Source organism: Aedes albopictus, chromosome 2 (assembly GCF_035046485.1).
Source record: "Aedes albopictus strain Foshan chromosome 2, AalbF5, whole genome shotgun sequence".
NCBI classification, from domain to species: Eukaryota; Metazoa; Arthropoda; class Insecta; order Diptera; family Culicidae; genus Aedes; species Aedes albopictus.
In genome coordinates this window covers 386,031,779-386,054,967 of record NC_085137.1, presented here as the reverse complement: position 1 = coordinate 386,054,967, position 23,189 = coordinate 386,031,779, and the positions used below count along the sequence as shown (strand labels likewise).

Here is a 23,189-nt window from a genome sequence, read left to right as displayed (position 1 = left end):
TCCGTATTTAAAATATTTTGATTTTTTTTTTAATTTATAAATTACAAACATTCGATCAACATAGGGACTAATCAGGCGTAGCAACTAGTTACTAATGCATAGATGATGGCAACGATTGATTAGCTGCTTGGTATCAACAGACGATCTTTGCCCTCGGTTTAAGGGGCAAACGTCAGCAGTGGCTCCGATCCGATAGAAACAAACTGGGGCTTAATGTCCGTCATTCTTGAGGAAATCCGCATACTGCTGCTCGTTCATCAGTTTCGACAGTTCTTCCGTTTTCGTCAGTTTCAGCTTAAACAACCATCCTACAATGAAGGTTACAAGAAAAGATTAGCTTCTGTGAATGATAGGTAAGCGATGACAATTTGTCACAGACCATTTTCGTAACAAGACGAGTTTACCAATCCGGGTGTTTCTTCAACGGCGCTATTTTTCTCTGTAACCACTCCGGACACGGGGGAGTACACTTCGCTGGCCGCTTTCACACTTTCCAGTGCTCCGCACTCGTCCTTCTGCGATAGCTTGGTTCCGACATCTGGGAGCTGTGCGAATACTACGTCACCGAGAGCTTCCTATGTGGTTAAAAGTGAAAAAGTGGATTGGCTGAGAAACGAATACAACACACAAATAGCCCAATAATTAAAATTATCCCTGAACGTGATTTTATCATTATTACTATTGGTGCCAAGATAAGTTTGCATAAAATATCCTTCTTGAAGCCAGGCAGGGAAATCCACGGGAATTCTTTTGATTTCTCAATGAAAATTGGCAACTTCCGGGTTATAATGTTTGCCATGAAGGTTTATTGGAGTTTTTTTAGATATCAGCCATGTGTTTCCAAGAAGATTGAAAAAAAAAACTCATGGATGCGCATGGTTGTTTGTGCCTATGCTGCCCATGTTATGGCATGGCCGTTTTGCATCATTTCCATTTTACGAACAAACGCTAAACATCGATTTAAGGTTGAAGGATTCGTCATTGACAAAATCGTCATCATTGAAAATTCGAAAGCAGTTTTCTCGTTCAAAGATGAAATTTCCGCAATGAAAATGTATTCACTGTATTACGGGTGCAGAATGGAGTACAGTGAATCAATACATTTTCAATGCAATCATTCAAGTTTTGAGTGAGAAAACTGATTTCTAATTTCTGATGACGACGATTTTATCAATGACGAATCCTTCAACCTTAAAAGCATTAGTTTCGTGAATGGAGTCTCCAGTTAGCCTAGTGGTTAAGTCTATCGCCAATCCGGAGACGGCGGGTTCGATTCCCGTTCCGGTCGAGAAAATTTTCTCGACTCCCTGGGCATAGTGTATCATTGTACTTGCCGCACAATATACAATTTCATGCAATGGCAGGCAAAGAAAGCCCTTCAATTAACGTTGAACCATTCGTCATTGAAATCATCGTCATCATCAAACATTTGAAAGCAAATAAAAAAGAACATCGGGTTAAGTACGGTTCCTTTGAATTCCACTAAGAATTTGCATCCTTTGACAGATACGTATTTCGACCTCAACTGTAAGGTCGTCTTCAGTGTCTTGTACTTGACTCGACTAGTACAGAGTCAAGTACAAGACACTGAAGACGACCTTACAGTTGAGGTCGAAATACGTATCTGTCAAAGGATGCAAATTCTTAGTGGAATTCAAAGGAACCGTACTTAACCCGATTTTCTTTTTATTTACAGATATTCCCCTAATAAGCCCAGGTTAATCATCATCATTTGAAAGCAGTTTTTTCGTTCAAATCAATCATTTTTGCAACGAAAATGGATTCACTGTATTCCACACGAGGAATAGAATACAGTGAATATATTTTCGTGGTCAATGTGTTGATTTACAGCGAAAAAACTGCTTTTCTATTTCCGAGATATGATGACGGATGCTTGAGCCTTAATAACTGTGGAAGTGCTCAAAGAACACTAAGTCGAAGCGAGGCAGGCCAAATCCCAGTTGGGACGTAAAGCCATAAAGGAGAAGAGAGAGAAGAAGAAGATGTTTCGTGAATACTTGCGCTGAAGTATCAAAATAATGTTTAGTTGCTGTTGACATTGTGAATGCCTTACAAATTATACTATTTGTTATTAAAACGACGAAAGATTGGAAAATGACATCTTACCCCAGCTTACCCTACCGTGAATTAGGATTGAACAATGAGATTGAATGAACTGTGTGAACTATTGAAAACTATTGAAAAAATGTTTCATGGCGAGTGGGGGTATTGTGGACTATATCAACAAAGCGTATCAGCCAAATGTTTTGGGTTACTTTCATAAAACATGGAAAAGAAAATTGTTGCAAGTCCCTGGCAATTAAAATTTTTATCTTAACCAATATAACGGACGATGCTAGACAAATATCGGGAGTGTAACTTGCAAACTCACCATTTGTTTGTTGATTTCATAGCACCGTCCAATTAAGTGAAAAGTAATAAACTATGGCAGATAATGTCACACGCTATGTCCAAAGGGAAGTATTATAAAAAGTGAATGTACCTCAATTTTTTTTCGCTTGAACCATATTTTCGGACCTCTAGATTCAGAAAATGGGTAGTTTAAAATAATCCATCTTGGGTTTTATCCCATATATTTTTATATGGGACGAAATTGGCCTTAAAATTACCTTTTTCGATATTTATATGAGAAAATAGGAAAAAACTCAAAAATATCAAAAAACCCAAGATAAATTATAGAATCACATTTGAGGTACATTCGATTTTCATAATACTTCCCTTTGGACATAGCGTGTGTCAGAACATGGTTTTCCGGTTGAAACTTTTCGGCTGTAGCGCAACGCTGGATGTATCAAAATGAAGTGTTTATATCACTATCTCGTTTGTGACCTTGTAGTGCATAAAACAGAGTGAAGCACTTTTAAACTTGCTGTTTAAAACTGCACTAGAAGGAACGATCAGAAGGTCTGCCCAAGTAACAATCCTAATTCTATTTGGTTTTATTTGTTTTTATGATAGTTTTATCGGAACATTGCATATTCTAGTTGATCTTATCGGAGTTTCAGCTGAGCACAGCTATTCTTCGTCAATATGTGGTTTTAAAAACACCTCCAAGAATACTTGAGGTTCAGTTCATAAAACCATAAACACAACAAGAACTGTTGAACTTATTTTCAGTTTTATAAGGTTCTTTTAGCTACCTTCAATCATCCATTCTTGATCAAGAGCAACTGTTCTCGCATAAGAACAGTTTGGTACATGAAAAATACAAGAAAAAACTCAAGCATTAGATTTTGATTCTCATCGTTCCATTATTGCTGCCAATCAAGAACACCTACCCGGAAACCCAACCGCGACGCGGTGCAGTGCCAAGTTCCTCCGGTTTCAGCATCCGAAATAAGGTGGGTATGGTCAGCCAGGACGTCGATTCCCGTGCAATCGGGGTTCCAATCATCGATCTTCAAAATCAACAACTACTTACCTGATGGAAGTGCTGACCGGAGGAATGAGGCACTGCGCCGGTTATCGATAAAGGTCTGCCTGGTTGGCAACGGTACCGGTCTGATGATTAAATTCATCGGACGAGAGTCACAAAATCCACCGCGGTGCGATAATTTATTGTTTGTTTACTATTTGGCGTACATGATTTATGACGTTCTCGGCGGAGTTTGCATAAACCTACATCAAGAACGTTATAAACCTGAGTAGTCTTGAGTAATACTTCTTACCCATGCATAAGATGAAATAAATTTAAGACGTTTTTGATGGAGGCCAACCAGGCTGCATTGAGAACGTTATAAATAATAGTATTCTTGAGTTATGCTTTTAGCTCTGGCATGAGTTGAAAGAAATTTAAGACAATCTTATAGTGATGTTGATTAAAACCATCGATGATGGACCGACCACCGGCCTAGATTTCAATGGAAGCCATGTTGAGAAAACTCATGAGCAATGTTCGCATGACCAGGAATAATATTTTTCAATATTTTATTGGTGCGTTATAATGGAAGCGCGTTGCAATTTTTGGAAGTATCTTGCAACATATATACGATGAATTTTGCTTGGCATTTGGCATCCTTGTTACATCACGGAAATATTTCCAATTTGTGTTATAAATTAATCCCGATTACAATAATGTGTTATTTTCATTGCGTTTTTAATTTCAATTTATTTCATCAAACTTCTCTGTCGACATAAAAGCTGCAACAGCAACAACAATGACAAATTTATTATCGTTTTATCGTGCACTTGAAGAATTCTACAAGGAGAGAGCAATTCGGCTTGAGGACAACTTGGGAAGTACAACTAGTTTTAAGAGAAATTTAAAAACAACTTTCCAAGAGCATCTTAGGATGGGCCTCTTTGGTCTTATGGCGGGTTTATGGTTGAGTTGATGCCGTTTTGCAGAGCAATTCGGTTTATGCATGGTTTTAAAGAACAGGTGTTGAAGAATACTTCAAAAGCATTATAAAATTAATTTTGTTACTTGGGTGGCGAACCAAGGAAAAGAGCACTATCATAATACGGTCACACATGCTCGGCTTTTTTGCAGACGATATTGATCTCATCAGCATCGATCGCAGTAAGCTTAGCTCCTTCGAAGAGGGAGACAGAGGGAGGATAGGCTTGATGTATTAACAAGATTTTTAGCCCTACGCTAGTAACTATGTAGTGTCGGTAGCGGTTAGTTCAAGAAAAGCACTACAAACCACCTGTTCCAGTGGTAGGAGTCCACTAATCAGGTGACCCCTAATTCTTGGTGTTACGTGACTCTATGCTTACCATGCCTAGGAATGAAATGTGAGTGGGGGTCTAATAAAAAGCTAATTGTAAACGAAGCATATGGAGCATCCTTCACAATATTTTATCCTTACTGCGCTAAACGGAGCAATAGCGTGGTGAATCTTGTGTTTCTCCGAGACAATCAGCTGCCCTTCTTTAGCCTCAAACTTGAATCTGAATAAGGGCGGAATTATGAAGATGTCATTGATTAGTTTAAATTTTCACCTACATGGCTTCGTATCATGCGATTTACACAGTGTATTCTGCGCATCTTCGACATTGGCGATTTCCAATTGATATCCGTGGTTGTTGAGAATTTATTATTATTTACTGCTTTCAGTAAAAATAAAAAAGGCAAACTCGCGTGTCATGCCTCGAGCATGTGTGCTCATCAACAACGCAATCGGCGCTACACTCATCCCCGAACTAACCACCAGAGATGTATGTGCTGTCACAATTGATGTATCCGATGGAAATCTCAACAGGAAATACGTCTATTGTTCGGTTTATTTACCGTATGATGAACCGCCCCTACGGATGCTTTCAAACTAGTCATCCCATACTGCACTTCAAAAGGCCTTCCACTTATTGTTGACAGTGATGCTAATGCTCACCATATCATCTGGGGCAGCTCAGACATTAACTTAAGAGGCTCCAGTTTGATGGAGTACTTACGTAGTACAGATCTTGCATTACTTAACATAGGCAACCGCCCAACCTTCATGGTATCTGCTAGAGAGGAAGTGTTAGACATAACGCTTTGCTCTAGTAGAATTAGTCACGAGCTGACCAATTGGCATGTGTCAGATGAAGAATCTTTATCTGACCAACGCTACATCTTTTTTGAACATTTAACCCTCTAATACCCAAGTTTTTATTTTGATTTAAAATTCTTTTTTCGTCATCTAAAATCGGTTTAAACATGTTTTGGATGACGATTCTTTTTAATTCTCGATTTTGTGAATTTTGATTTTTGATTTTTCTAATTTTTATTTTTGAACATCCCTACTAGGGTGGTCCACACTTATATGAAAAAGTAAAATTTCGAAAAATGTCTAGTCTTACCTCCTAAACCAATTGTTTTGGACTCCCAGAAGCTACGTTCAAAATTTGAGCAAAATCGGTTGAGCCTAAGGGGGCGCTCAAAACGCTTGAAGTTTGTATGGGAAAACTTGGCCAAATGTATGCAGAAATTTTAAGTTTTTGAATTTTGCCGCTAGGTGGCGCTGTAAGCGTTCAATAAATAAACCCTTTGGTATTATTGTACGTGACTATATGCCAAAGAACTTTGTCGAAGACCGCGAAGTGATCCGACGGCTGTGAAAAAAGTTATACCCTAGGCAAAGTAAGGCAAAGTATTGAGATTTAATTATTGATATTATTCCTTTACATGTATTTAAAAAAAAAACAATAAAGTTTATCCTCACTTTACCTAGGGTATAACTTTTTTTGCAGACGTTGGATCACTTTGTGGTCTTCGACAAAGTTGTTTGTCATATAGTCACCTACAATAAGACCAAAGGGTTTGATTATTTAACGCTTACAGCGCCACCTAGCGGCAAAATTCGAAAACTTAAAATTTCTGCATACATTTAGCCAAATTTTCCCATACAAACTTCAAGCGTTTTGAGCGCCCCCTTGAGCTCAACCAATTTTGCTTAAATTTTGAACGTACCTTCTGGGAGTAAAAAACAACTGATTTAGGGGGTAAGACTTGAGTGTGTATTCAACTCCCTTAAACTCTTCTACTATGATAGAATGATTGAGGAAAAATTTAAAATACGTAAATTGTTGCGATTGAATACAAAAGAAACAATGACATTGAAAAGGTGACCAAAACATCAATTTTTCAATGATTTTTAAAAAATGTTAATACGCTTTAAAAGACACCAAAAACCATTGTGAGATATACAGAACAGTCCTCAATATCAGCTAAAAATATAGAAGTTTTGTTTGCCCGGGCAAGAAAAAATACAAAAATTCTCAAACTATACCCCGTCTAAAGGCGGGATTGGGTATTAGAGGGTTAAATGTTACTTCACAAACATTGCGTTTCAAGAATCCCCGATCAACAAACTGGGATCTTTTTACTGATTTAGTTGCGGCCAAATTTCATGAATACTCACCATCCATTGACACCCCAAGTGATTTAGATGATGCCGTTGATACTACAACTACCTTCATCATGCAAGCTTTTGAAGAAGCATGCCCTCTACGGTCTGTGAAGATCACAAGAGGAACCCCTTGGTGGAACTCTGATCTGGCGAAACTCAGGAAACAATGTAGAAAGAGTTGGAACAGACGATGTTCGGCTGGTTTGGAGGCTTTTAGGTCGGATCGCAAGGCCTACAGGAAAGCTCTCCGGTCTGCTGAACGATCCGGCTGGAAAAACCTTTGTACAAATGTTTCAAGTTTGAGTGAAGTCAGTCGGTTAAACAAAATAAAATGCTTGCGAAATCTAAGGATTTCCGAGTGACCCAACTTCGTTTGCCAAATGCCCAGCCAGCAATTTGGTTTCTATATCGAAATTGCAACTGAAATAGTCACACATATATAGCACCAAAAAATCGTATTTAATGCACGAAACAGGCATATACATACTAAAGTGGAGGCCATATCGAAACATATATACGATTACTGCGATTTCATCCAACATGATTTACGATTTCTCGAAAAATTTCTACGATTTCGCTGATTTTTTCCATCTAAATATACGATTTGCATGATCCTATTACGATTGAGTGTACCGATATATGACTCAAGATTTTCAAATAAAAAAAAACAATTGGTGTTCGATGGGAATCGAACTTAGGTCCTTTGATTGATAACTGCGCGTTATCTCTACTGGCTATATTGCCAAGTTGGAAGTAGAGAGTTCAAAGTGAATGGGATGAAACGATTAAAAATTAGCATAATACGGTGCGGTACTTGTGGTGGGAGCGTTGTTGTTGTGCATTGAGTGGCAACAAAAGTGGTGCCGTGCAAGAGGCTCGGAATTCACATCGCTGTTGGAATCTATACACCACTAATTATAAGTTAACTGCTGTATGTAAATAGTATGAAAACCTAAATATTTGGTTGAAATTATTGCTACTATAGTTGGCATGTGTAAATAACAAAAAAAAAAACAAATTTGCGATGAATAAAAACCTTTTCTCTCCTCCATCATACAAATATGTAAACAATACCATTTACGATTTCCGAGATTGAAATTCGAATATTAAAAGTGCAGTAACAATCATATGCGACTGTAAAAATGAATATACGATTTCTACGATTTCGTTCACTTAGTAAAGACGAGTGCACCGATGAACATTGAGTTCACTAAGCCTGAAAATTATTGACAGCACAGCGGGGTCGACTCTCAACAACTTCTACTCAGAGATGCATTACCAAAATCGCTGATATTTTTTTTTCTTTGATTTCTTACATGAATTTCCATTTAAAGTGATGCATATGCATATACTTAATGCACAAGCTCATATTTTTGCAACTTCATCGTGAAAACTAGTTACAATAAATTAAACAAATCTGGAGCTCGATTTGAATAGGTCGTATGTACATTTGTCGATATAAAATTCGATCAGTTTATTTTAGTTATTGTAGCAATAGGGAAGATATTTTGGAGATTTTTAATGATGGAACGGAAAGCCTGTTTTGTGATGATTCTGCTGTATGTATCAACTTTGTTCAATTTCAACGGTTTTTGCTATAATAAGCGAATCCAACTGATCGAATTTTTAATCGACAAAAGCACATACGACCTTTTCAAATCGAGCTCCAGAAATATTTAGCTGGGTAGAAGTTGTTGAGAGTCGACCCCGCTGTGGTGTCAAAATTCGCTGCCCGAGTGAACTTCCAGTGGGCGGTGCACTCGTCTATACGACGCAAGTATGGCAAAAACAATCAATATACAATATTATTATCGTTGTATACGATTGCATCGATTATGATCGTAGCTCTAGGAAGACAGCTCGAATTAGCAGATTTATGTACGATGTAAAGTGACAATTTTCACGATTCAAAGAAATCACATATACGATGCTACCGCACTTGAAGCTCAACACTCAGAACGTATGATTCTTTACGACACTATCCGATTCTATGCGATCCTACCGATAGTATCTAGCACCTCTTATGATTGGAGACGACTATATGAAACGAAATCGAAATTGTAATTTCATTTGGCATAACATGCGGTTTTACGCAATCATTGTCAACAAATATACATATAATTATACAATTCTTATTCAATACATGAAAATATACGATTTTTTCCACACAATGATTTACGATATGTGGTTGGCTGGGTGGCGATCTGACTTCCTCTGATGAGGAAGTCCTGGAATGCTTATTCAGTACACACTTCCCTGGATGTGTGGATATTACATCTTCGGATGAAGCTGATGTCTTTTCTTGTAATTATGATTCCCTGACCTCGGCTCGGAGTATCATAACTATAAAATCGATTGAGGGGGCACTTAATAGCAGTGCTCCTTTCAAATCTCCTGGAGCAGATGGGATTCATCCTATTTTTCTTCAGAAGGGATTTGATTATTTCAAACATGTTTTGAAAAAAATACTTGTTTGCAGTTTTGCTACAGGGTATATTCCCAAATCTTGGCGGGATATTACTGTGAAGTTTATTCCGAAAGTGGGTCGTGCGTCGTATGAAGAAGCAAAGAGTTTCAGATCTATCAGTTTGACCCTTTTTTCGTCTGAAATGCTTAGAACGCATTGTGGATCATAACATCCGGGATGTTCATCTGGCCAACGTGCCTCTTCATGTGAACCAACATGCCTACCAATCTGGAAAGTCCACTGTGACTCTTTTACACAAGATTGTTTACGATATCGAGAAAGCATTCGTTCAAAAGCAATCCTGCTTGGGTGTTTTCTTACATATCGAAGATGCCTTTGACAATGTGCCTTTCGAAGTCATATTGGAAACCGTACGGGGTCGTGGTATAGCTCCAATGATTTCCAATTGGATTCACCAAATGCTCAAAAACCGACATCTCTTCTCGACATTCCGTCAAGTGGCGATTAGGAAATTGAGTGTTTGTGGATGCCCCCAAGGGGGAGTCTTATAACCACTTTTGTGGAATCTCGTAGCGGATACGCTATTGAAGCAACTCAATAATAGCGGTTTTCCTACTTATGGTTTTACCGACGACTATCTAGCATTGTTAGCCGGTATGTGCATCAGCACCCTTTTCGATCTGATGCAAAGTGCCCTTCAGGTAGTTGAAGCACCGACGAACCGACGTGACAGCTAGAACAAATAAATTCAAATTTGTTGTCCCCGACGCCATGATGAAAAATAGCCGAACACTACTGCCTCCTCTATAACGATTCGCGTTGTTTAAGCTATCAAAACCCAAACTCAAACCCCTGTGTATTCATATAGGAATAGGTTCGTGCCTGCGCTGATTTGACAGAAGCGTTCGCTCGCTTTGCTGGTCGACCGTTAAATTTGGGGGGGGGGGACAGTTTTGAAACACCACTGTCACGTCGGTTCGTCGGTGGTTGAAGGTTGGTGTCGCCTTTCGGTTAATCGGAGTAAAACATCTATTGTTATTTTTACGGAAAGGCGAAACCGTAATGGCGTTCGACCTTTGCGTCTCTTTGATTCTGAAATCGATGTGACTGAACAGGTAAAATACGTTGGAGTTATTCTTGATTTCAAGCTTTCCTGTACACCTCACATTGAGTTTAGAATCAAAAAAGCTTGTATGGCCTTCGGGCAATGCCGGCGAACCTTTGGTACTACTTGGGGAAAACCCAAGTATATCGAATGGATATACACAACTGTTGTTCGGCCAATATTGGCCCATGGATGTTTTGTGTGGTGGCAAAAGGGTGAAATGAGAACGATCCAATCAATGTTAGGCCATCTCCAAAGGATGTGCTTAATGGCGATGTCTGGAGCGTTCTCTTCAACTCCTACGGCAGCGCTAGAAGTTCTCTTTGACGTTGCCCCACTACACATTCATCTCAAACAAGAAGCACTTTCTTGCACTTACCGTCTACGGGTACTCGGTCTACTAGACGAAACTTGTGTGAACCGCACCTCGTTGTTTCCACTTTTGGTGAATGAATTAAATGCTTTGGCTGTTTTCCTACTCTCCGCATCGACCAATGTGGCGCTAGTTTCTGTGCGCGAAAAATAGCTAAAAGTAAATCGCAAAAATATGGTATGGCAAATAGCATCTAAAGGCGTATTTCTCGAAGTGGAACACATTATTCGAAACAATATTTGGTAGCCGTTATAAACAATGATTTCCGGTTTGGTGCTTACCAAATATTTTTTCGGTAAAAGCTTTTCATTTCGAGAAATTCGAGTTTAGATGGTTTTCGACATATGAAATAAAATCATTTTACTTCTGCTGACCAACATTGAACGCACTCCCTGCGGGTAATCCATTGAGACAAAATTGTCCTTGCTCCAAATGATGTTACAATGAATTAACTATATCGGCTGTTTTCCTATTCACCGCATCGACCAATGTGGCGCTAGCTTCTATGCGCGAAAAATCGCTAAAAGTAAATCGCAAAAATATTGTATGGCGAATACCATCTAAAGGCAAATTCTTCAAAGTGGAACACATTATTCGAAAAAATATTTGGTTGTGGTTGTGCACAATGGTGACCACTATTAAGCCTACCAAATATTTTTTTCGGAAAAAGCTTTGTATTTCAAGTAATTCAAGTTTAGATGCATTTCGCCATACAAAATTAAATTGTTTTACTCCTGTTGATCAACTGTGGCTGCGCGCAAAGCGGGTAGTCCATTGCTTGTAATTTCCCACATAGGACATTTCCCACGAAATTCCCTTACCGAGAAGAGTGGACATCTGGATATCTGGACAGAAGTATTTAAGACGGCATCGTATGTTAAACTGATGGCTCCCTTCTCGAAGGTCGAGCAGGTGCTGGTGTTTATTCACGTGAACTAAGGCTGTATCGGTTTTACTCACTTGGTAAACACTGTACCGTTTTTCAGACCGAAATCTTTGATGTTATGTACGGCGTGCAATCGACACTTCAGCAGCACGTTATGGGCAAATTAATATACTTCTGTTCAGACAGCCAGGATGCTATTAAAGTACTTGCTTCGGCCAACCCCAGGTCGAAGACAGTTATCGCTTGTCGAACTCAAATCGAGGAGCTGAATTCAGCAAACGCTGTTCACCTTGTATGGGTACCAGGCCATTCTTCCATCTCTGGAAATGAATTGGCTGATGAGTTAGCTCGCACTGGAACATCACATGGCTTCATTGGCCCTGAGCCAGCTATTCCGATATCGAAGTGTTAGGTAAAGCTTCAGATTCACACCTGGGCTGCTACTCAACACAGACAATATTGGAATAGTTTGGAGTCATGTCGTCAAACCAAATTGTATTGTACTGAGCCATCTCCAAGGGTGGCGAAGTATCTTACAAATCTGTCCAAGCAGAATTGCAGCATGCTGGTCAAAGCGTTGACTGGCCACTGCTGACTCAGCTATCACATGGTGAATATTCAGCAAGCTGATTAATTTGTATGTTATAGCTGTGAATCCATTTATGGAACTTCGTGTCAGTTGCTATGTAACTGTCCAGTTTTTGCGCAACTACGTTTCCGAGTATTCGGTAAACACTTATTAAGTGAAACTGAATTCAGAAACCTGAATCTTCAGGATATTCTGTTGTTCTTAACTCGCTGTAGTATAGGCTCTCTTCACGCTTTTTGCATTATCACAGTGCCTTTTTCAGGGCGCTGCTTGAACACATTGTGCTACGCCATTCCTCGTCTTAAATACAGTTATTAAATGTTATATGGTAAAAACGATAATTTTGAATGAAAAAAAAAGCTTGAAGATCTTTTCAAAGTTTTCAAATGACGAATTTTTCAACGTTAAGGATATACAATAGGCCGTCCCTATTTTTGCAAAAGTTGGAAATGTTAAAAGTTCAATATTGCAAAACGATCGTTTTAGCTTAAAAACCATCATGTCAAAATTTGAAGTCCCTATCTTAAGGCTAAGGGTCCCCCACGGGGCCTAAAGTTCTCAAAAATTGTATGGGGTCAGAAAAATCATGAAATTCTTTCGACGAAAAAAATATCCTATTCTACTAGAATCGATGATTTTAGGACCCTAAAGGGCCAAAAATGTGCTCAGAATTGCGATATTTTTTTTCGTTTCTGAGTTATTGACAAAAAACTACCTAAAAATGAACATTTTGACCATTTTTTGAAATTTCTGAGGAAACCTGCCATATTTTGTCCGATAACTCAAAAACGAAAAGAGATATCGCAATTCAGAGCACATTTTTGGCTCTTTAGGGTCCTAAAATCACCGATTCTAGTGGAATAGGATATTTTTTTCGTCGAAAAAAATTTCATGATTTTTTTGGTCCCATACAATTTTTGAGAACTTTAGGCCCCGTGGGGGACCACTTAGCCTTGAGATAGGGACTTCAAATTTCGGCATGATTGTTTTTAAGCTAAAACGATCGTTTTGCAATATTGAACTTTTAACATTTCCAACTTTTGCAAAAATAGGGACGGCCTAATATACAAACATATTTTTGTGTGCAAACATTCATGAACCTCAATACGTACATATTGCTTTAAACATTATTCCGAAACTTCTTGGCTCCTAGAAATGCATCATCAATGAACAAAGACTCATAAAGATTGTGGACCTACCTGTGCAAAGTTCGAAATGCCAACAGTGCCAATTTCACCCTCGACGGCGACCCACTCGTGTTTATCAGTAAATAACCTCTCTGAAAGTGAAAGCACAGAAAGAAAACAATTTTCTTAGTATGTATTGAATTTCCTTATCATCATCGCTCGTAATGCATGTTTGAAATAATTTGCCTACGCCAACATTTCTCCCTACGTAGGAGATTTTAATGAACGAACGAACATGACATCAATCGTCTCGGATGTTTTGGTCGATTTCTGTTTCTAACCTACGCTAATCTAACTAGGGAAATGTCTCCACACTGAAACACAATGACCTCTATCGGAGCTCGCCCCAAACACGCAGCATCAAACAATTTTTACGATGGAGATTACCCAACCCAGTAATGGAGCACGATCCTCGTGGCTTCCATGCCGTGGCCATTGATTGTGATGAAATATGAAACACACGAAAAAAAAAGTGTCGTTGATTCGTCAATCACCTTGAACCGAGCAGATTACTCCCATGGATGTGAACGTGGTGGGGTCACAAATTTTACTACTGCAAGGTTATCACACCCATATTTCACAGACTGATGGCAGCAGCGTGCGAAACATGTCTGTCGGAACAGAGGAATTGCTGACCGTGTAGATATGAACCTAGGAAACGACCAATTCTAGGCGATCGATCACGTCAGATGGACATGCACAGAAGACGGATGTTGAAGTTTTTTTTTACCAACGAAATTTTCACCAAATAACAGCCATGTGAGACATACGTTTGTAGGTTAACAGAAAGTTCTCAACATTCAATGTGTTACCAAGTGGATCTGTTCAACAAATAAGCCAGAAACACATGCTATATTTCATGAGAATCATTGAAGAAAATTTGAAGGTTCAAGAAACAATCATTCAATCATTAAAAATTCAAAAACAGCTTTACCGCTAAAAATTACAAAGCCGCTATTAAAAAATCATTTCCCTGATATCCAGATAGAAAGTAGAGTGCTGTGATAAACTTTCATCAACATCGATGTGTCTCGAGAGAAAAAAAATGTTTTATTTAAATTCAATGCTACTGTACTGTTACTGTTGATATGAAGTCATTTAAAGGGATCTCTGGATAAAGTTCTGACAGAATCCTTATATTAATTCCCGAAGGAAATTCTGGAAGAATCCATGGATGAAATATCCAAAAATGCATATGGAAATTTCTTAAAAACTCAGCAGACAATTCCTGAATCAATTTTTCTACAAATTCGAAGAGGAATATCTAAAGCAATCCCTGAAGGAAAAAAATGAGCTTGATTGATCGCCTGTGGGTGCTACTCCAGTATCGCCAGACCAGCTACATTCACACAAAGAACCAATGAGATATCTGCCGGGGAATAGTAGGCATCTTCAGTGTGTAAACGTTGGTGATCTCCTATTTTTTTGGCGACAATAGCGCCTGTCACGTCATGTTGCTGGTCAATTAGGGGAAGGGGAAGGAAATGATGATTGCAACCGTTTATATCCGATTCATACAGATGTGGGAGTGTTGGTGGTATATGGTTGACAAAGGGTTCACACATTGGTACGTGGATGCCTGGCGTAAGGTGAAAGATTAGTGTGTTATTACTGCTATGTTAAGACTAGTGTGTTATGATGCGGCACAGTTCGCTTCATTGCATAACTCGTAGGCGTTATATGATAGATTGACACTGTGCTGTGAAAGGCGTAAGGAACGGAAATGTCTTTTTCAACACGTTTCTGTTCTAGCGATGACTATGGACATTTGAATATACATGAGTTGTATATGTAGAAAAGAGGGAGAAAGTACATAGAAATATTCAAAGTAGGAGGGATGGGACGGGCCAGGGATTGGAACCCAGGACCTTCTGCATACGAATCAGAAGCGGTAGCCACCAGACTATCAAACCCGTCGTAATCCCTGAAGAAAAACTTCAAATCTGGAATGTATCTGGATGTATCTATGGAGGAAATCCATGAAGAAATTTCTAAAATAATACATGAGCGAAGAATTATTTTCAATTATAATTCATGTAAAAAATGAAAAAAGTGGAAAAACTAAAGGAATTTATTGTAGAATGCATGGATATATAGCTGAAGAAACTCCTGAAGAAATTCTTGAATGAGTTCCTGTAAGAATTTCTGAAGCAATCCCTGGGAGAAAGACTGAAGGAATTTTTAGCGGAACTTCTGGAGCAATTGCTGCAGGAATTATTGGATGTATCCAGGGAAAAATACTTGGATGAATTCCCAAAAGAATCTCTAGGAGGGTTTCAGTAAAAATCTCTGGAGAACTTCGTAACTTAATTGCAGGAAAATTCCAGAACAAATTCCTGGTGGAATTTTCTGAAAGAATCCGTGCAGAAATTTATGAAGAAATCCCTGCAGAGATTTCAGAAGGAATCTGGAAGCATACTTGGAGGAATATCTGGAGGAATCTCTGAAGGAATCCCTGATGGAATTCATGAAAGAACGTATGAAATACCAATTCATGAGGGAACCCCAAAAGGAATTTGTAAAAGAAACACTTGAGGAATTTCTGAAGGAACAGCTTGAGGAATACTCTGAAGAATCTATGGAGGAATTCTCATTGCATTCGGGTCATTGAATCTGGAGATATAACAGCTCAAAATTGGCTATCAGATAATTATATTTTTTCCTATACTCTTTATAACTTCGTACAGAATAGTTCAATCTTTTTTTTCAAATTTTGACCACTGATACACAACTAATTGATCAACTTACAGTGACCATTTGAGAATATTTGATGCACTTTTCAAAAAGTTACAGCTCATTGATCATTTTTATGGAAGGAGAAAATATTGCCTGTCCCGATCATTTTGTCTATTCCCTGTATATATAAATGAGTTTGAAGTCCCTTTGCAGGAACAAAACTCACGAACGGATGAACCGATTAGCATGACTCTTGCACGGTTCGATTCGTATTCATGGTGGCTGTGTTAAAAAATAAAAAAGTTACGAAAATGATCCAAAAAAGTAAGAAAATTGACAAAATGTGTTTTTTATGACCTGGGAATAAAATCAACACGATCGAAATGAAACCAATCTAGAGTGCCATACTGCAATAACCTTAATAATTGTCAAACCACTACAACTTAGCAAGGCAAATTCTGCCGGGACAGCTAGTTATCATATAAATAAATCGATTTTTCCTTAACTGTCCTTCTAATGCAATGAGATACATTAACAAAGATACATGCTTGGCATCTAGGCATGATTACTGGATACAATATTAAGTTCAAAATCACTATATAAGCTCAATATGATATCCCAGAATTGAATTTCATAAACAAAACTTTTATGAAAGTGCTATTTTTCAATAAAATATGCGATTTATTAAAAGTAGGCTTTCAATTCATTAAACCATTGCCTACCTTTAGGCCTTATTCGCGGTTTTGAGACTTACAATCCTAAAAAAACTCATAAGGTACACGACTTTTAAGAATTTGGACAATATATTCGAATTCAGAGCCCCCAAACTTAGTAAGTGAGGGAATTTTCAACACAAACCAACATTGTTTATTTAAGTGATCAATGTTACCCCAATTCAAAAATAAGATTAAGAAGTCCGTTTAAACATATGCTAAAGTTTCACAATACTTTATGATGTAGCTTAATACATACTTACAGGGTCAGTACTTGTTTTAAAAATATGAAACATGTATCGTTTGCTTAATTAAGGGAATCATAGTTAATTTTTATTGGCTTTTTTCGGTGATATGAAATATAATTATGATAAAGTCTTGCGGCGATTAAACCTAGTAAATATTTAACAAGGAAATTAATCAAGAAACATCGAAAATTTTGATCAATGTTACCCCGGATTATCTGTATATCTGTAGTAAAATTTAATATGTGAAGGTGAGACAAATAGCTCGCTGCTATCGGTTAGATCTTACCAATAGCTAAACGTGATATGATGATGGAGTTCAAGGAGTAAATTTCAGATATTCTTTTCAGTACTTTTATCTCTTATCTCAATAAAACCGTTTCAAAATATGCTGTTATTGAGCTGTTTTCCTCTACTCGGGATATCTGCTCGGATCATCAAGTCGTTATTTAAAATAGTTTTACAGATGTCCAGATGCTAATGAGTATGCAGTGATATTTTTTTATCGACATTAATTGTATATTAAGCGAGAACACTGCTTTTTAGCTTTTGAAACCGATGATGGCTTGTTTCTCTTAAGATTGAAGAAGTATTCATTGATATCATCGTCATCATTGAAATTTCTTTCTCGTCAAAACCACAAATATGTATAATGAGAAAGTGTTCACTGTATTCCACATGAAAAATGGAATACAGAGAATACATTTTAGCACAAACATTTGTGTTTTGAATGAGAACGAGAAAAGAAGTCAATGATGACTACTTCAACTTTAGTAAGTGCTGTGATCGATCACAGCAATTACAAATTTTAACTTTCAATTATAACTATGCTACATTAATGTTTATTTCAATTGATTTCAACATTAACCCCAGAACAGAAATAATTGTACAATTAGGGTGGCCCACACTTACAAGAAAAACAAAAAAATCGAAAAATGCCAAATCTTACCTCCTAAATCAGTTGTTTTAGACTCCCAGATGCTACGTTCAAAATTTGAGCAAAATCGGTTGAGCCTAAGAGGCGCTCAAAACGCTTGAAGTTTGTATGGGAAAACTTGGCCAAATGTATGCAGCAATTTTAAGTTTTCGAATTTTGCCCCTAGGTGGCGCTGTAAGCGTTAAATAAATAAACCCTTTTGTATTATTGTAGGTGACTATATTCCAAAGAACTTTGTCGAAGACCGCGAAATGATCCGACGGCTGTGAAAAAAGTTATACCCTAGGCAAAGCGAGCCAAAGTATTGAGATTTCATTATTGACATTATTCCTTTACATGTATTGGAAAAACAACAATAAAGTTTATCCTCACTTTACCTAGGGTTAAACATTGTTCACAGACGTTGGATCACTTTGCAGTCTTTGACAAAGTTGTTTGGCATATAGTCACCTACAATAATACCAAAGGGTTTGATTTTTGAACGCTTACAGGGCCACTTAGCGGCAAAATTCGAAAACCTAACATTTCTGCATACATTTGGCCAAGTTTTCCCATACAAACTTCAAGCGTTTTGAGCGCTCCTCTAGGCTCAACCGATTTTGCTCAAATTTTGAACGTAGCTTCTGGGAGTCCAAAACAGTTGATTTGGGAGGTAAGACTTGGCATTTTTCGAAATTTTTGTTTTTCATATAAGTGTGGGCCATCTTATTGTACTTACATACATTTAATTCCATTGAACATAGAAACACATAAAATAAAGTAAAACAAGCATAAGCTGCTAGTACACAGGGTCAAATATTTGTCCAAAAAGAAACCAATGCTCAAACATCTTGTTTGACACGATCGAATTTTCATTAGTGTCAAACTGATGTTTCTTGAGTTCTTTCCTTGTTAAATATTTGACCCTGTGTACTACTGGTCATAGTCGCATCTAAGTCAGTATGGTGAGCTATGTCAGTTATAAATATTTATTATTTATACAAACGGAAATAAATACAAACTGGTTGGTCACAACGTAGACCACTTTTTAGACAATATTGTAGGTTTTTTGGTGATCAAAATTCAAATATATACGGATCACTTTGAAATGTCTTAGCTTAAAACATTAAATCAAGTATTCTCGAGATTCCTCCTAGGGATTATTACAAAATTGGCCCAGATGTGCGAAAGGCCACACCTTTAAACAAGTACTGCTCCTTTTAGTGCGTGTTGAGCTTACGCAAGTATTCTTTGGGATGCTTTTAGGGGAATGTAGGGTAATATGCACCCCCTAAGCAAACTTGGTCAAATAACTAAGATTAAGATGATTTTATTTCTTTCTTGCGTTTTAAGAGATAGTTTACTACTTTGTCTAAGAGATGCCAAGTTTTGGTCCACGTTATATCAAATTTACTGAAACTAATAAACAATTTTAAAAGTGTTACGTTTTTGGCAATGAAAAACTGTTGGAGGCATAACGCACCTTGAGGTGGGGCAAAACGACCTCTGTCATTTTCCGCTTTGAATTCTAATGAGATACAAGGCGGCTCCATCTTACTATTTACTGCAGCAAATGGGAGGTGTAGGAGGTGGATGGTAGTTAATGGATTGATTCCATATAAAAAGCGCGCAATCGCTTAAGTTCCGTGCGAATCGGATAATCTTTCCAAATGTGAGAAATCGTCATTTTCCACACCTTTCATTCGAATATTCTAGCCATTCTTCGGCTTTACCGGCTTAATTTTACGTTTGATTTGCTTGCAACTGAAGCAAACTTCATTTATATAAAAAAAAATTGCACGAAGGCGTATTACCCCAGGTTTCCCTTTCAGGACACGCGCTCCTAATTGATTCTCAAACATCACCGCGCTCTCGCTCCATACTACGAGCGAGGTTTTTTGGTAGTGTTGTACTTTTTATAACGGCGCGCCTCCTGAATGGTTAAAATTAACTAATGATTCGTCTGGATAATTTTGTTTTTTTTTACAGTCTAGGCCGTAGGGGATCAATATTGTTGCTATAACGCCATCATCAAAATAACAGCAGGAATAGTTAGTGCTTTCTTTCCACTTATAATTGTACTTACTCTAACCAGTGCTGAGAATGTAATTTCGACATATATAGCTTAAATCACCTACAGCTCATTTCAGGTTATGCCTGTAGATATAGTAGCTAAACCTGAAAATATGGTATTTGAAAAACTTGTGCGACTACACCAGTTCTACCAGAAAGTAACGGAAAAACAGCTCTATCTCGACTACCTTCGAAAAATATCGATCGATATTCATCAGGAATATCAATTGACATTTTTCGAAGACAGTCCTTAATTATTAAAGCGAGAGCGGGTTTTTCCGCAACTTTCTTGTAGATATGGCCCAGCAATATTTCCAGGTTCAGGTTCTGAAATTAGCTGAAGGTGATGGATTCTGCACAGACAAACAGACGTCTCACTCTACTCACTTCTCATCGGTACCCTTTTCAACTGTTAGTTCAAATATTTTGTAGATCGCCAATCTCTCGGTCACGGCGCTCGCATCGTTTTTGCTCCTGTTTGATGTTTACTCACTACCGCAACCTACTGAGTGGTTTGCGTAACAAAGCTTGGTTAGCATTGGGCGATTATGTTTTCGTGACGATGATTTTTATCACAATTTGTTCCTAGTGATACGTCTGTTTGTCTGTGGATTCTGGGTATGTCGAAGTGATATTTTCAGCACTGACTATAGCTCATGCCAGATTGCGGAAATTTGTGTTGTATTTCTTGTGATTTACATGTATAATCATGTTAACTTCTGTATTCTGTATTTCTGCATTGTACAGCATGTAGGTTTAGTGTATTTTTACACTTATTTTTAACTCTGTGTTTTAAGACTGCGTAACTCTGTTTCGGTTGCATTTTGAGCGATAAAGTCGGGCCTTCTGTGTATTGCACAATTTCACTTAATTGCTTAACTGGTACCCTCTTAAATAACACGACAGAACTCTATTAGAACTTAACTTTTAATACAATCACACATGCCACGTGTTCAGCCATGCAACATTTTTTTTAACCGCCGTAACATAGAATTGTATCTTCCCTTATGCATCATATACAACACTTGTCACTAGTTTGTCTCTCCGCTGTGCTACAAGATATCTCGGTTTGTTTTTGTTTTTATCTTCACTAACCCAACTTTTACCGAGCACTTCATTCAAATCTTATCATTACAATGCATTAACAGTTCGCTTTCACTACGATCCACACTACTCTCCCATAATTTACCTTTCAGTAGCGCACTGCTGGTGCTGAGAAACCGCCACTGATATCCGTAGTGTGACTTGAGGGTAACATTTACCAGCTGGCCGAGCCGAAGAGAGGTACGGATATGACATAACACCATTTTCGACACTGAAATGTAGACGGTGGCTCCTGCTCGACCCGGGGAAGGGATGTGTACTGATCTCGATGAGTATGTTCGCTTTACTGAACCAACAGACCTCGTCCCAATCAACAACTCAGCTACGACGGGGAGTTGAAAATCTCGCTTATCAATAATCCGCACCGGCACACGAACTTCTCACCATGAACGATGACGGATAGTGTGTGTATAGTGAAAACGGCGATGATTGCCGTTTCACTTGATCTGTTATTATTGTCTCTGTTACTTTCCCCCAGCAAGTTTATAACTTTTGCTCAGCACACATAAACAATGTTCGATTTAATCATCAGCACACCGCCTGCTGTTTTTCGGAGTGATAAGAAAGGTCAGCTGAAACGATAGTAAACTATTGGATCATACGCTTATGGAAACACGGAGGTACTAGCGATGTTTATCACATCGCATCGCTCTGGAACTCCATTCTGCCTGTTGTCAAAGCGAGAAGATGTGTCAGTGGTGTTGTGAGCTGCTACTCGCACAGGGTGTAGCATGATATGTTGGACATTTTCAAGCAACGAAGCAGGCAGTCTAATATTTTTTAAATCTTATATATTGGTACCTACAGATTACAATTGAGGATATTACCAGGTACAGAGGACTATTTTGCATTGCTTTCTTTAGAAATTTAGTTAGCTGTTATTCAAACTCCTTATGATAGTCTGGGATGTGAGGTCCTACCAGTGAAGAGAATTGTCAGACAAAAGAGGCACAAAACAAGCAACAAAGAAGGTGCGACGATTAGTCTTTATCCCTACTGGTAACAGATAATGACATGATCTCGAAATTTTTTGTTGCAGACAAAACGGAAGCTGAATTTGTTACGTACTTTTCAACTCGTGAATAATCAATTATTGCTAACCCAAAGTCGAAACTGTTTGATGATAGAACTTCACCAAAGTTGCAGTGTTTACCGACTCGAAGTTACCGTTCGAAAATCGCAATGCAAGGCTTAAAAATCTCTAAACTCGTGGTGTACGATGTTAATCCCATTATTTTCAAGTTGGGACAAACTTATGTCGCATGGGTTTGTTTGTCGCAACAAATACAGGTTGCGACATTGTCATTATTGTTGCGCGATGGTTGAATTTTGATTCACTGGGTCCTACAGAGGCCCGAACATCGACTCGGATCATTATCTTGTAGCCACTAAAATTCGGGTGCGATTATCCAGCGTCATGAGTTCAAGAAACAACAGGACGATGCGTTTCAATATCCAGCGCTTGTCAGCCGAAGGGGTTGCTGCACAGTACCATCAGAAGCTAGACGAGAGGATAGGAGAGACCAACGGATCTGGAGATGTCAACAGCTCATGGGGAATTATCCACGAAGCAGAGACAACAGCAGCGCAAGAGGTGATTGGTATCGCTCAGCAACGCCAACGTAATGGTTGGTTTGACGAGTCACGAACGAAAAGAATGCTGCCAGAAGTCGAATGCTAGTGGCCGGTACTCGGCAGAACAGAGAGCGGTACAGGGTTGCAAGAGCAGAAGAGAAACGAATCCACCGCAGGAAAAAAAACGGCAACACGAAGAGAGTGTTATTGCTGAAGCGCAGGAAAGTATGGACAGGAACGATATGCGGAGGTTTTATGCAACTGTCAATGGCGCGCGGCACAAGACTGCGCCAGTGCCCGCCATGTGCAATGACCGGGAAGGAAATTTGCTGACAGACAAAACAATGGTGGCAGCCAGGTGGAAGCCCAAGCAACACACTTGTTATAATAGAGTTACGACAGCGCAAGTTTTGGTTGTATAGAAGTTTATTTTACGTAATTCTAACATAGTGTTGAAATAGC

General features: G+C 38.4%; 1 protein-coding gene across 1 annotated transcript; it reads right to left on the bottom strand.

The window, feature by feature from the left end:
• On the bottom strand, positions 1-21,784 carry LOC115270022 (glycine cleavage system H protein, mitochondrial). The gene is made up of 4 exons (XM_029878934.2): positions 21,238-21,784; positions 13,438-13,517; positions 380-575; positions 1-308 (listed from the first exon to the last, which is right to left on the bottom strand). The coding sequence occupies exons 1-4, from the start codon at positions 21,353-21,355 to the stop codon at positions 211-213; spliced, it is 492 nt and encodes a 163-aa protein (XP_029734794.2). The 5' UTR covers positions 21,356-21,784; the 3' UTR covers positions 1-210.
• Between the last annotated feature and the right edge of the window lie 1,405 nt (positions 21,785-23,189).

Excerpts from the sequence above, each read along its gene's own strand:
- LOC115270022 (XM_029878934.2), bottom strand. The coding sequence starts at position 21,355 with ATGGTGTTATGTCATATCCGTACCTCTCTTCGGCTCGGCCAGCTGGTA. Across the intron at positions 13,518-21,237 it reads CAGCAGTGCGCTACTGAAAG|AGAGGTTATTTACTGATAAA; the intron begins GTAAATTATGGG and ends TTTCACTTTCAG. Across the intron at positions 576-13,437 it reads GCATTTCGAACTTTGCACAG|GAAGCTCTCGGTGACGTAGT; the intron begins GTAGGTCCACAA and ends TTAACCACATAG.